The sequence below is a fragment of the Gracilinanus agilis genome, chromosome 2 (assembly GCF_016433145.1).
Source record: "Gracilinanus agilis isolate LMUSP501 chromosome 2, AgileGrace, whole genome shotgun sequence".
Classification (NCBI taxonomy): domain Eukaryota; kingdom Metazoa; phylum Chordata; class Mammalia; order Didelphimorphia; family Didelphidae; genus Gracilinanus; species Gracilinanus agilis.
The window spans coordinates 354276903-354289325 of record NC_058131.1 but is presented as its reverse complement, the minus strand read 5'-3'; the positions used below and the strand labels follow the sequence as shown (position 1 = coordinate 354289325).

At 45.3% G+C, this 12423-nt stretch overlaps 1 protein-coding gene across 1 annotated transcript in view; it reads left to right on the top strand.

Annotated features, from left to right (window-relative positions):
- The first annotated feature begins 6202 nt into the window (after nucleotides 1-6202).
- The window catches only part of TSPAN17 (tetraspanin 17), a 29490-nt gene continuing 23269 nt past the window's right edge, over nucleotides 6203-12423 (top strand). The window contains exons 1-3 of the mRNA XM_044661634.1: nucleotides 6203-6399; nucleotides 9383-9433; nucleotides 9573-9719. Coding sequence (XP_044517569.1) covers nucleotides 6313-6399; nucleotides 9383-9433; nucleotides 9573-9719 — 285 coding nt within the window. The 5' untranslated portion in view covers nucleotides 6203-6312. The remainder of the gene's footprint in view (nucleotides 6400-9382; nucleotides 9434-9572; nucleotides 9720-12423) is intronic.

The following is a 12423-nucleotide window of genomic DNA, read 5'->3' as shown; positions in this document are numbered from 1 at the left end:
GGCCCTAGCATGTATATAGGTTCTTCTTACTCCAGGCTATAGTAGTGTCCTCCCTCCCACCCCAACCCTCATTTCACCTGAATTAAAAACGAATAAAAATCAGTAGGTTGTAGACCATTGAGTAGTTCAGATCTGATATTTCTAGTGGAGAATCAAAGGGGAAAATTGTGGAACAAATGGGCAAAACCTATTTCCTGCAAGTTTAGGGAAACTAGCATCCCCTCTCTCTCTTATAAATTAAAGAAATAAAATCAGCCCAACCCTTTTCAAATGGAAGCCTCCATGTGAGGTCACTTAGACATTTGGGGAAACCTTTCTACCCACAACACATCTCATCTCGGGGGACACCAAGGTTACTCCAAAGCTAAAATGTGCTCTCCCAGGCCCCCCTCAAATCACCTGACAGTCTGACCCTATTACTCAACCTCCCAAATAAGCAAAGTGTCTGATTAGCCTCAGTGGATTCTTTTTGCTATTTGCCTTAAAGAAAGCTGTGTAAAATCTTATGTAGAATAAGAGCTGACATTTATGTAACACTTGCTAGGTGCTGAGGCTACAACTAAAAAAGCAATCCCTGCCCTCAAGAGTTTACAGTCTAATGGGGGAAGATTCTATACAAAAGGAACTGAAAATGGGGTGGGGGTCAGTATACAGTTCTGGGGCATGTTGGAGAATTTCAGAGAAGTCCAGAAACAGTGTAACTGGTGGGAAATGAGAAAAACAGACCTGAAGCCCTGGAGCCCACGGTCCTGGTTTCCTTGGGAAGGTCCAATCAAAAGGCCAGAGTACTGATGGGGTAGGAGTACTAGGGAGGTTCAGTCTGGCAGCACATTTCCCCAACGATAAGTTTCTTAGCAAAGGAAGGAAGACATGATAGCCCCTGAAAGTCCAAAAGCTGATAGGAAGTGGGGAGAAAAACTATCTTTTTGATACATTTCCTTTAAATGCCATAACAATTCTGGGAGTTGGATGTAGTCATTATCTCAATTTTGCAGAAAAGGAAATCGAGGCAAGCAGCTAGTAAGTATCTGAGGTTAAAGTTAAGCTCAGCTCTTCCTAATTCCAGGTCTGGTGTTCTACCCACTGTGCTACCTAACTGATTCACACATGTAAACACACACGCGTATATATCAATGTAGTCCAATCTTGGGTATCTATAGGCATGTATGCATGCCCATATATGCACTCATACGTGTCTATGTATCTGTAGCTTCCTCTGTTCTGCAGAAGTGCCAACCATCAAGCAATTCCCATCAGATGATGCTAATTAACTTTTTTTTTTAGCTTCTTTTAAAAAAGGCAGTGGGTGCAGACCTAGAGATGGGAGGTCCTAGGTTTAAATCTGGCCTCAGACACTTTCCAGCTGTGTGACCCTGGGCAAGTCCCTTAACCCCCATTGCCTAGCCCTTACTACTCTTCTGCCTTTGAGCCAATACACAGTATTGAATCCAAGATGGAAGGTAAGGGTTAAAAAAAAAAAAAGAATTAAAAAAAAAGTCAGTGGGTGTTTGGCTTTGTGCCTTACAGGCTTTTAAGATTTAAGGGTAGAGCAGATAAAACTGACCTAAGGGTCAAGAAGAGGCAGCTCAGTGAATAGAGCGCCAGGCCTGGAGATGGGACATCCTGGGTTCAAATGTAGCCTCAGACACTTCCTAGATGTGTAACCTTGAGCAAGTCACTTAACTCCCATTGCCTAGCCCTTATCACTCTTCTATCTTACTGTCATAGAATTGATAGTAAGACAGAAAGTAAGAATTTAAAAAAAAAAGAGAGAAGAAGAAGAGGCAACTACACACACAGGGAATAGAACTCTGGTACTAGAGTCTGGAAGATGAGTTCAAATTCAGACTGAGACATAAATTGGGTGACTGGGCAAGTCCCTTGACCTCTCTGTCCGTCTCCTCAATTGTAAAAGGGGGATAATGTTAGTCCTTACCTCCCAGGATGGTGGTGAAGGTCAAATGAGATAATGTTTGTAAAGCACAGCACACAGTAGGTATTCTATACATGCCAACTATCATCATCATTCAGGTCTTCTCTCTGTCCCTGGCTGGGTGACCCTGGGCCAGTGTTTCTAGACAAAATACAGTCCTAGTGAAAAGGCAAAAATAAATAAGTAAAAACATTAAGGTTGCCATGGATATTTTAGCATGAAAAAATTGGATTCAAATCCCACCTAAAATACTAAATGTGTGAACTTGGGCAAGTCATTTAAGCCATGTGTCTCAGTGTCCTCCTCTGTAAAACTAGGGGGTTGAACATAATAGCTTCTCATGCTCTTTTCAGTTCTAAACCTATAAATGGAGGCCCAGAAAAGGAAAAAAAAGTCACTTGCCCAGGATAACACAGTGAGTTAATGTAAGCTCTTTGAAGGCAGGGACTCTTTTGATCTGTTACCCAAGAGCTGCCTCTCCCAATTTTACTGGGATGAGTTCTTGGGTACACTGAGGGGGAGAGATCATGTTTGGGATTAGAATGGGATTAGCTAATCTCAGTCAGCTGTGTGGTGGTCCGGTGGATAGAGCACCAGGCATGCTCATTTTCCTGAGTTCAAATCTGGCCTCAGATATTTATTAGCTGTGTGACCCTGGGCAAGTCACTTAACCCTGTTGTTTGCCTCAGTTTCTTCATCTGTCAAATGAGCCAGAGAAGGCAATGGCGAACTGCTCCAGGATCTTTGCCAAGGAAACCCCAAATGGCATCATGAAGAGTCAGACTCGACTGAACAACAACAATCAATCCCCAAGGTCCCCTCTGGTTCCTCCTGGCTATAGTCTTCCTCTGTGTTCATCTCCTGAGCAGGGTAACTTGAGTATTTGGGCAACCTTGAAGACAGTAATGTTTCTGAGGTAGTTTTTTTTTCTTTGACCTCTACATAGGATTACTGAACAAGTCCTTGTCAAATGTTCCTCTGAAATTTATCACAATGCAGATTGAGCTGGAAGGAGCTAGCTTCAGTCTCCACTCAGATACTTATTATCTGTATGACCCTGGGCAAATTATTTAATCTTTCTAAGCCTCAGTTTCCTTATCTCTAAAATGTAAATAATAATACCTACCTCCCAGAGTTGTGAAAATAAAAGACATATTTGCAAATAAATAAAAGTATATAAAAGATAATTTTTGCAAAGCACTTTGCAAACCTTAAAGCACTAAATGCTATTATTCAGTTGCAGCCCATTCTTTGGGACCCTATTTAGGTTTTTTTTTGGTTAGAAAATTTTTTTCCATGGTTACATGATTCATGTTCTTACTCTCTCCCCCCATAGCCAACACCCATTTCCATTGCTTTCTTCACGTATCATTGATCAAGACCTATTTCCATATTATTGATAGTTGTAGTAGAGTGGCCATTTAGAGTTTATTTCTATTTGGGGTTTTCTTGGCAAATATACTGGAACAGTTTCCTTCTCTAGTTCATTTTACAGATGAGGAAACTGAGGCAAACAGGCTTAGGCGACTTGCTCAAGGTCCCACAGCTAATCAGTGTCTGAGGCCAGATTTGAATTCAGAAATGATGAGTCTTTCTGACTCCAGGTCCAGCATGCTATCCTCTGTGCCACCTAGCTGCCGAAAGCACTGTGTAAATGTTAGCTATTGTTGATGTCATGGAGCTCTGGCTAGTTCAATTCTCCTCCCTGTCCTGTGCCTCGTAGGCCCAAGGTCTTTCCCTGAGTATGGGCATGAGAGCCTGTCGTATTTGGGTGACAGTGGGTCAAGACCCACCAGAATGAGGATGTTTCAGAAGGGGAATCAGCAGGATTTAGTAACTGGATGTGAAACACTAGATAAATCAGGATTTCTTTGGAAACCTGGACCTAGAGTGTGGTCAGGCTAGGAGAGGCAGAGCTGGGCATTTATCTGCCCAGAGGGGAGTGACTGCAATTGCCTGGGGAGTAGGCACTGGGGACTGGAAGAGAAGGGCCAGGAAGATAAAGACAGCAAGGAGTAAGAAGACTCAAGGCCTCTGAAGCCAAATGGGGAAAGAATGTTGAGGTAGGAGGGACCAACTCTGTCCAAAGCTACAGATAGGCCAAGCGTGAGAATGGTAACAAGTGATGATCACTGAGGTTTCCCAAGATTTCAAGGCACTGATTGTGGGAGGGTAGAAGGAAAGAGAGACTTATTCAAGAATTCAAGAATTTTATCAGAGAATAGGAGGAAAGGCTAGGGATGGTATTGCCTAGACGAGGAAGAAGAGTCAAAGGAGAGTTTTAAATTTTCTTTTTGGGGAGATCTGAGCATTTTTTACTGTTTTTAAAATAAATTAATTAATTTGTTTGTTACATTACAATTCCCAGGTTAACCTCCTCCCCTCCCTGTACCAGAGAAGGCATCATTTGATAAACAAGTACACACACACACACACACACACACACACACACTATCTTCCTTATTTCTCAGATCTTTCTCTGGAGGTAGACATACACAAGTCATTCTTCAAACATTATTTCTGTTTTTGTATATAATGTTCTCTTGGTTCTGCTCATTTCACTCAACATAATTTGGTGTGGGTCTTTCCATGTTTAAAAAAAAATCATTTCTTATGGCATAGCAGTATTCCATCCCAACCATATGCCATGACTTGTTTAGCCATTCTAAGCATTTTAGAAACTTTTTTCCCAGATGAAAGTACCTGAGAGAGGGGATGCATGGAGAGCCCAGAATTCTAGACCAGTTTAATGGATAGACTTCCTGCATGGAAGGAACTTGGGTTTTATCCTTTGGAAACTTCATAGGAGGGGTCACTATTGAAAATTCCTGAACAAGGAGGTGACATGATTACAGTAAATGAGGAGGATGACTGACCTTGTAAAATGGATTGGCAGATGAGTAGCTCAGTGGATTGAGAGCCAGGCCTAGAGATAAGAGGTCCAGGGTTCAAATTTGACCTCAGACACTTCCTGGCTGTGTGACCCTAGGCAAGTCACTTGACTCCCCTTGCCTAGCTCTTACCACTTTTTTTCTTGGAACCAATATGCAGTACTTATTCTAAGATGGAAGGTAAGGATTAAAAAAAAAAAAAAAAGATGGGTTGGAGGAAGAGATGAAGTTCTGAACTAGGGGTAGAGGGAAGTGGAGAAAGGGAGTCAAATAATGTATTATCTTGGAGCAGCTGGGTGACTCAATGGAATGAAAGCCAGGCCTAGAGATGGGAGGTCCTAAATTCAAATATGACCTCAGACACTTCCCAGCTGTGTGACCCTGGGCAAGTCACTTGGCCCCCACTGCCCTTCAGGACAAAACCATAAACATTATCCTTATCTTATAGATTTGGATACCAAGACCCATAGAACCATGCTCAAAGTCACAAAGCTACTAAAAGGCAAAGAAAGGATTTGAACTCAGGTTTTCTGATTCTAAATCCAGTCTGCTTTGCCTCTCCATGACTTCCTCACTTTGGTGAGCTTCAGGTGTTGCTGACAAACGGGGTGATAAAGATACTTGCATCAAACCAATCCTCGTTTATTAACTGTCTGGAGGCCCCATGGGGATACAAAGACACAAATGAAAATAGACCTAGGCTTCCATCAGGGGAACAAACATATACACATATAGATACAAAATAATTTCACTTTTAGTAGCCAGGAAGATGAGGCAAAATCTGGGGTCAGAGTTTTAAAGGAAGCTGGAGATTCTTAGAAGCAGGAGGTGCATTCCAGGAATAAGAGGCAGCCTGTGGAAAGGCTTGAGGAGGAATTCAGTGTAGGAAGAACAGTACATACTTAGGTCAGTTTGGCCGGAATTGAAGAATGCCTGAAAGAGAGTAATGTGGAATAAGCCCGGGAACAGAAGATTGAGCCAAATAACGAAGTCTTGGATGCTAAATAGAGCAGTTTTTATTTTATCCTGGAGACAATAGGGAGCCACTGCAACTCCGAGAAGAGGGTAGTGACATGGTTAAAATGGTTAAAATGTCTTTTCGGAGGCGTGGAAGGGAGGGATTGGAGCCTGAGGTAGAGACCGAACAGGAGGCACGGCATTCCCAAAAGCACAGTTGCATTAGCATTGCTGGGGGTGGGGGGTGGCCGATCCCGGTCAGACTGGTGCCGCTAGGTGTCCTCGCCCGAGGAGCCGCGGCGATAGCGGCAGCGAGGGGCGGAGGAGGAGGAGGAGGAGGCCGCCCGGCGTGCAAGCCGGAGGGCGGGCGGAGCCGGGGACGGGGGCGGGGCCTCGCTGTGGTCTTAGCCATGGAGCCGAGGCCGCCAGCCCAGGCCCGGGGCCGGCACTAACCCAGGGCTGCTGCGGGCCACGGGCCCCGGCCCCGGGCGAGCGGCTCCCAGTGTGCGGCGGCCGCCCCGGCGGCTCACCATGCCGGCCAAGCAGCAGCGCTTCCAGGAGCCCGAGGTTGGCTGCTGCGGAAAATACTTTCTGTTCGGTTTCAACATTGTCTTCTGGGTAAGTGGGGGGTTGGGGAGGGTGAGGAAGGGTTCGAGGCCCGGGCTGGGGGTAGGAGGCGGGACGAGGACTGACCATCCTTCAGTACCCTGCCTCGGAGATCCCCCTAAACCACCCTCCCCCATTCATTTCCTGGGCTTCCCGGGGAGAGTAGCCCTCCTTCCCTTCCCTGGGAAGAGGGGGGGAGGGGGAGAGCTACACCCTACCCCCTTCTTTCCCTGGGGTTCCTGGGGAACTGCCCTGCCCCCACCCACTTGGCTGTTTTTTCTGGGGAAGGGGAAAGAATACTGAAGAAAGGGGTCTGGGAGAGCTACTGGTAGGCTAGACCTGCTGTTCCTCAGGTCCAGAAAGCCCCCCATGTTTAGTTGGGGGGGCAGTTCCCCATAGATTAATTGCATGAGGTCTTCCGCAGGGGCCCATTTAAAGACCCAGCCTGCTGGCTCCTGGAGGCCTGAGAAGGAAAGGTTTAAGTATGGGAAGGTATTTATTTGAAGGATCTTAGAGATTCGCACCCCCCACCCCCCTTCTTCCCCCCACCCAATTTTCTCTGCAAGATGAGAGCCATTCTTGTAGGACTTAGTTAATTGGGATTTGAGTACTTGGCTCTCCCAGTCACCCAGGAACAGTTGAGTGGAGAGACAGTTGCAAAATCCCACCTCTGCCCTCACCTCCACATTTGGGGGTAAGGTGTGGCCCCTGTGCTGAGCAGGGCCTGTTTCTTCAGGCCATTTGCTAGCTCTGGCCTGTTCTGTGTACCATATTCTCCCTCTCCCTCTGTCTTTGTGTCTCTCCCTTTCCCTCTCCCTCTCTCTGTATCTCTACCTCTCCTTCTCCATCTCCCTCACCCTCATCTTCTCTCTCTCCCTCTGTGTGTCTCTCTCCCTCTCTCTGTGTCTCAGTCTCTCTCTATCTCTCCCTCTCCCTCTCCTTCTCTTTCTTTTTTTGTGTCTCTGTATTTCTCTTTCTTTATCTCTGTCTCTCAGATTTTTCCATCTCCTCTAGACAGTAGCCTAGTCCTGGTTACCCTTCTTTTCCTTTTGCCTAAACCCAAGACTCTGCTCATGGGAGGGCCCTCTGCAGCTAGAGTTGGCTAATGATCAGAGAGTAGGCACAAAGGGTTTTATACAACCCTTTCAACTGGCAGAGAGCCTGGGTATCAGCTTGTAGCATAGGATTTAGAACTGGAAGGGACCTTCAAGACCATCCTAGGTTGGATGATCTAAGTCTGGGAGGGACTTCTCATCTAACTCCTTAATTTTCTAGAGGGAGGAAACAGGCCAGAGACTATCTCCAGGCCATATGAACAGGCTATAAGTGGCTGAGCCTAAATTTGAATCCAGGACATTTTACTTCTTGCCTAGAAGGCTGTGCATGGGTGCATTTACAACCTTTTGAGAAAGAGATGGGTGTAGAAATCAAGCGGAAATTGGCCCTTCTTCTCCAATGTAGCATATATTTATTACTCATCCCACCGATGAGAAGTCTGAGGCTCCCTGATTTGGTACCCTAGTTTCTGCCAAGTCATCTGTGACTCGTGTTTCCCTGCCCCTCAAAGTCAGACAGTCACTAAGTCTCTCATCTCTCCCTCCTTTTCCATCCCTTATTACTTTTCCATGGGATTATTGTGTTGACTTCTTAGCTAGACTTTCTACCTTTAGGCCATCTGCCCCACTCATTTGGCATCTATCATCATTTATTGCCTTGTGTTGCTGGTTGAAATGATCCTTTATGAACTAACTATAGCTGTTTTTGCCCTTTAATGACTCCAGTACCCTATGCAAATATATATGTATATATATATATATATATATATATATATATAGTTACTAGTAATTGGGTTATTAGCTAATTTCCAAAGCACTCTAAAGTTTTTTTTAACACATTTTCTTGGAAATGGTATGAGGTACATAGTGCCAATATCACCACTCCTGTTTTTTATAGATTTTAGAGAGTCAGCATAGAGTAAAAGGAAGGAGTACTGGCTTGACTTAAAAATGAGGCGATAGCTGGATTTAAAGGCCATTATCTGGCCCTTGAGAGTTGTGTGACCTTCATTAGGTCACTTAGCTACTCTGCGACAGATGAGGATATCTGTGAAATGGGCCCAATATTTTTCACTGTGACCTCCACAGGATTGCTTTGAGGGAAGTGTTTTGCAAAACATAAAGTGCTTTTTGTAAGAGTGAGTTATTATTATTATTTTCTTTTTATCTTTGTTGTATTGCCATCCCTTACCTTGTTCTCATGTTTTTATATAATATAAACATTGTTGGTAGAGATGAAACTAGACTCATCCAGGATAGAGTTTCTGCCCATGTTATAAAGAGAGGCTGGCCCCTTCTTGTTTTTTTCTTTTCCTTTTTCTTCTCCTCTCTTGACCTTCTCCTCTCTTGTCCTTCTCTTCTCTTCTCTTCTCTTCTCTTCTCTTCTCTTCTCTTCTCTTCTCTTCTCTTCTCTTCTCTTCTCTTCTCTTCTCTCTTCTCTTCTCTTCCTTCTCTTCTCTTTTTTTTTTTTCCTCCCTTGCCTTCCACCTTAGAATCAGTACTATATATTGGTTCCAAGGCAGAAGAGTGGTAAGGGCTAGGCAGTGGGAGGTAAGTGACTTGCCCAGGGTCACACAGCTAGGAAGTATCTGAGGCCAGATTTTGAGCCTAGGACCTCCTATCTCTAGGCCTGCTCTCAACCCACTGAGCTACCCAACTGCCTCCCTTCTTGTCATTTTCTATCTCCCTCTTCATCCCTCTTGCTCCAGACCCCTGAAGGCCCAAGTATCAGGAGAGCAAAGGTATCTGGGGACCAAGTAGCCCCTGGGAACAGTGCCTTGCTCTTTCAGGTACATGTTCTCCCAAGTTGGGGTCAAGGATGGCTGGGATAGGGGGAGTAGCATTGGGTGGAGGACTTAATGGGGATAGAGAGTGTGGGGTCTTTGCCCCTCTTTGTTCCCAGCAGACATACCCTGAGCTCCCTCTTCTTATTTCTCCAGCTGTTGGGGGCTTTGCTACTGGTCATTGGCTTGTGGGCCTGGGGAGAGAAGGTAAGGTGAAGGAACAAGGGTGGGAAGGAAGGGGCTGGGGTGTTTGGGGGAAGGTGAGGCAGCCTATAGAGGCCTTTGGGGTAGGGGTGGCACTTTTTTTGTGATTCTCAGCTTCCCTCTCACAATGCCCTGTGTTCAGGGTGTCCTGTCCAACATCTCCTCACTCACGCACCTGAGTGGCCTGGATCCCGTGTGGTTCTTTGTGGTGGTCGGAGGTGTCATGTCTGTGCTGGGCTTTGCCGGCTGCATCGGGGCCCTTCGGGAGAACACCTTCTTACTCAAGTTTGTAAGTACGAGGGGTCATTCCTTCTTCCTTGGAGGTTGGGGGTGCTGAGTTACTTGTTTAAGGATTGTAGGCCTCTGACTGGGGGTTGGGGTCATCTATTGAAGCGAGTGAGAAGGAAATCAGGACCTGTGATTCGTGTAGGACTCGGGGAGCTCAGCCAAGATAACTTGGAACAATTTGAGAAATAATTTTAAAGGGGGAATATAATTAGAAATAAATATTTCCCTTGCCAGGCTAGGCTGCCCTTAGATTTCCTTATTTTCCTGTTCAGTCTCACTGGGCCAAGCTTGCCCTGTAGTCCTTTCTGTTCTGGAATCCCTGTCCCAAGGGATCCAGTTGCTGCCTGGCAGAGAAGCAGACCTTGGGGTTAGAGGGTCTGGATGCAAAGTTTGGCTCTGCCACTTACTCCCTGTGCCATGGTTTCCTCCTCATCTGTAAAATGAGGGCACTGGGCTAGCTGACTTCCAAGGTCTCTTGTAGCACTGGATCCTTGGATTCTTCCTACCCTAGGAAAGAAAGATACCTCTAGCCTCAGACTTCTTCCCCCAATCCTTGACTTGAGATTTGCTTATCTGGAACCATCAGCTCCTGATTTTTGGTTCATTCTATAATCTCAGGCTCATTCCCAACCAAGTAGGCAGCCTCCCAGTGGCACGGCAGGTTTAGGTAGTTGAACCTACTGAAATACTTAAAGGATTCAGCAATCATTCAGCAAGATTTTTGGTTTTTTAATTTTTTTTACACTCCTGGGTGCCAGGCACTGTGCTAGGTGCTGGGAATAAATTCTTGGTAAACTTTTTTATCCATGATTCTGGGTTGGCACAGAGTGGCGCCATACCCTCATCAAGTCATCCCGTGGTGATGATCTTCCCACTGAGGAGCTTCCAGAGCACACTTAGCTAGGCTGGTCTTCTGACTGTAGAATATACAAATCCATTGCTGGGCCTATTCCCTGCTGGGAAGCACCTGTCAGAGGTGCTGCTCTTGCTTTGACAAAGCCTCCTGGAACCACAAATCATGCTGTGCTAAAACACTGGAAGAAGACTTTAATAGGGGGGTAAAAGGCCTGGCTCTGGATTCAGAGATTTGCTGTTGTTTAGCTGTTTTTAGCCATGTTCAAATCTTCAAGACCCCATCTGGTCTTAGTAAAGATACTGGAATAGTTTACCATTTCCTTCTCCAGTTCATTTGACTCTATATGCTTTAGGCATATAGAGGTGGGAAATGGAATTCTGTGTTAGGGGAACAGCAAGAAAAGCTAATTTGGTCAGACCATAGAGGGAGAGTAGATGAAATTAAAAAACAAAAAAACATTTATTAGATGTTTACTATGGGGGAAACCCTGGGGATAAAATGGAAAATGGAGATAGTCCTTGCTTTCAAGGAGCTCAGACTCTTAATTGAGGGAGACAACATCTATAGCAGCATTCATGTTCTTCAGAGAGAAGACCAAGCAGTATTTGGGCAGGGGAAGTAACAGGGCAGATGGCAAGGCCCAGAGGACTTGGGAAATAATGACAGAGATATGGTGCCCTTCTAGGAGGAGAGTGGCTGAAGATTACAATGGGCTCTGGCTGGGGGTGGGAGCAGCATTGATCTGATAGCAGGCAGAGAATATAGTGAGGCTTGAAAGGTTTGAAGGGCTTTAAATGTCAAACAGAGGAATTTATATTTGATCTTAAAGGGAATAGGAAGGGCAGCTAAGTAGCACAGTGGATAGAGTAGAGCTGGAGGCAGGAAGACTTATTTTCCTGAATTCAGATCTGGCCTCAGACACTTCCTAGCTGTGTGACCCTGTAAAAGTCACTTAACCTTGTTGGCCTCAGTTTCCTCATCTATCAAATGAACTGGAGAAGGAAATGATAAAGTACTCTAGGATATCTGCCAAGAAAACTCCAAATGGGGTCATGAAGAGTCAGACACAGCTGCCTGAAATGACTAAACAATAACAACAATGGTAATAGGGAGCCATTGGAATTTATTGTCTAGAAGGGTGACATGGTCAAACCTGTGTTTTGGGAAAATCACTTTGTCAGCTGTGTGGATACAAGGTTTTCATCACCTTAAAAATAGAAGACAACATCTCTCCCTGTGAAAGGAGCCAAAGTCTGGCTCCTCCGGCACTGAGTGTAATCGCTTACCCTCAGTGCCTTTCTCTACTTATGTGCCTGTGACTTCTGATCCCTAACTGTGGGTTTCCAAGTCTGAGGTGGTTCTGCTAGCACGAGACAGTTTATGGGCATTAAGAAGAGCCTGAGGAGCAAAATTTGAATCTCCAGCAGGCTTTTGCCTGCCCCAAACCCTTTCAGCCTTCTTGTGGACCATGGAGCATGAGTCACCTGCCTCAGGGCTGGGGACCATAAAAAGTCATTGGTTCTTAAAGCTATAAAGGCCTTCAGAGTTCCTCGAGTCCAACATCCTTATTTATTTTAAACCTTCCATCTAAGAACCAATACTATGTCATCTTAGGATCACTACCGTGTATTGGTTCTAAGGCAGAAGAGCAGTAAGGGCTAGACAATGGTGACTTGCCCAGGGTCATACAGGTAGGAAGTGTCTGAGGCCAGATTTGAACCCAGGACATCCTGTCTCTAGGCCTGGCTCTCAATCCACTGAGCCACCTAACTACCCCAAACGTCCTTATTTTACAAAGAGGAAACTGGAGCCCAGAAATGAAAAATTATCTATATCAGGTTAGTGGTAG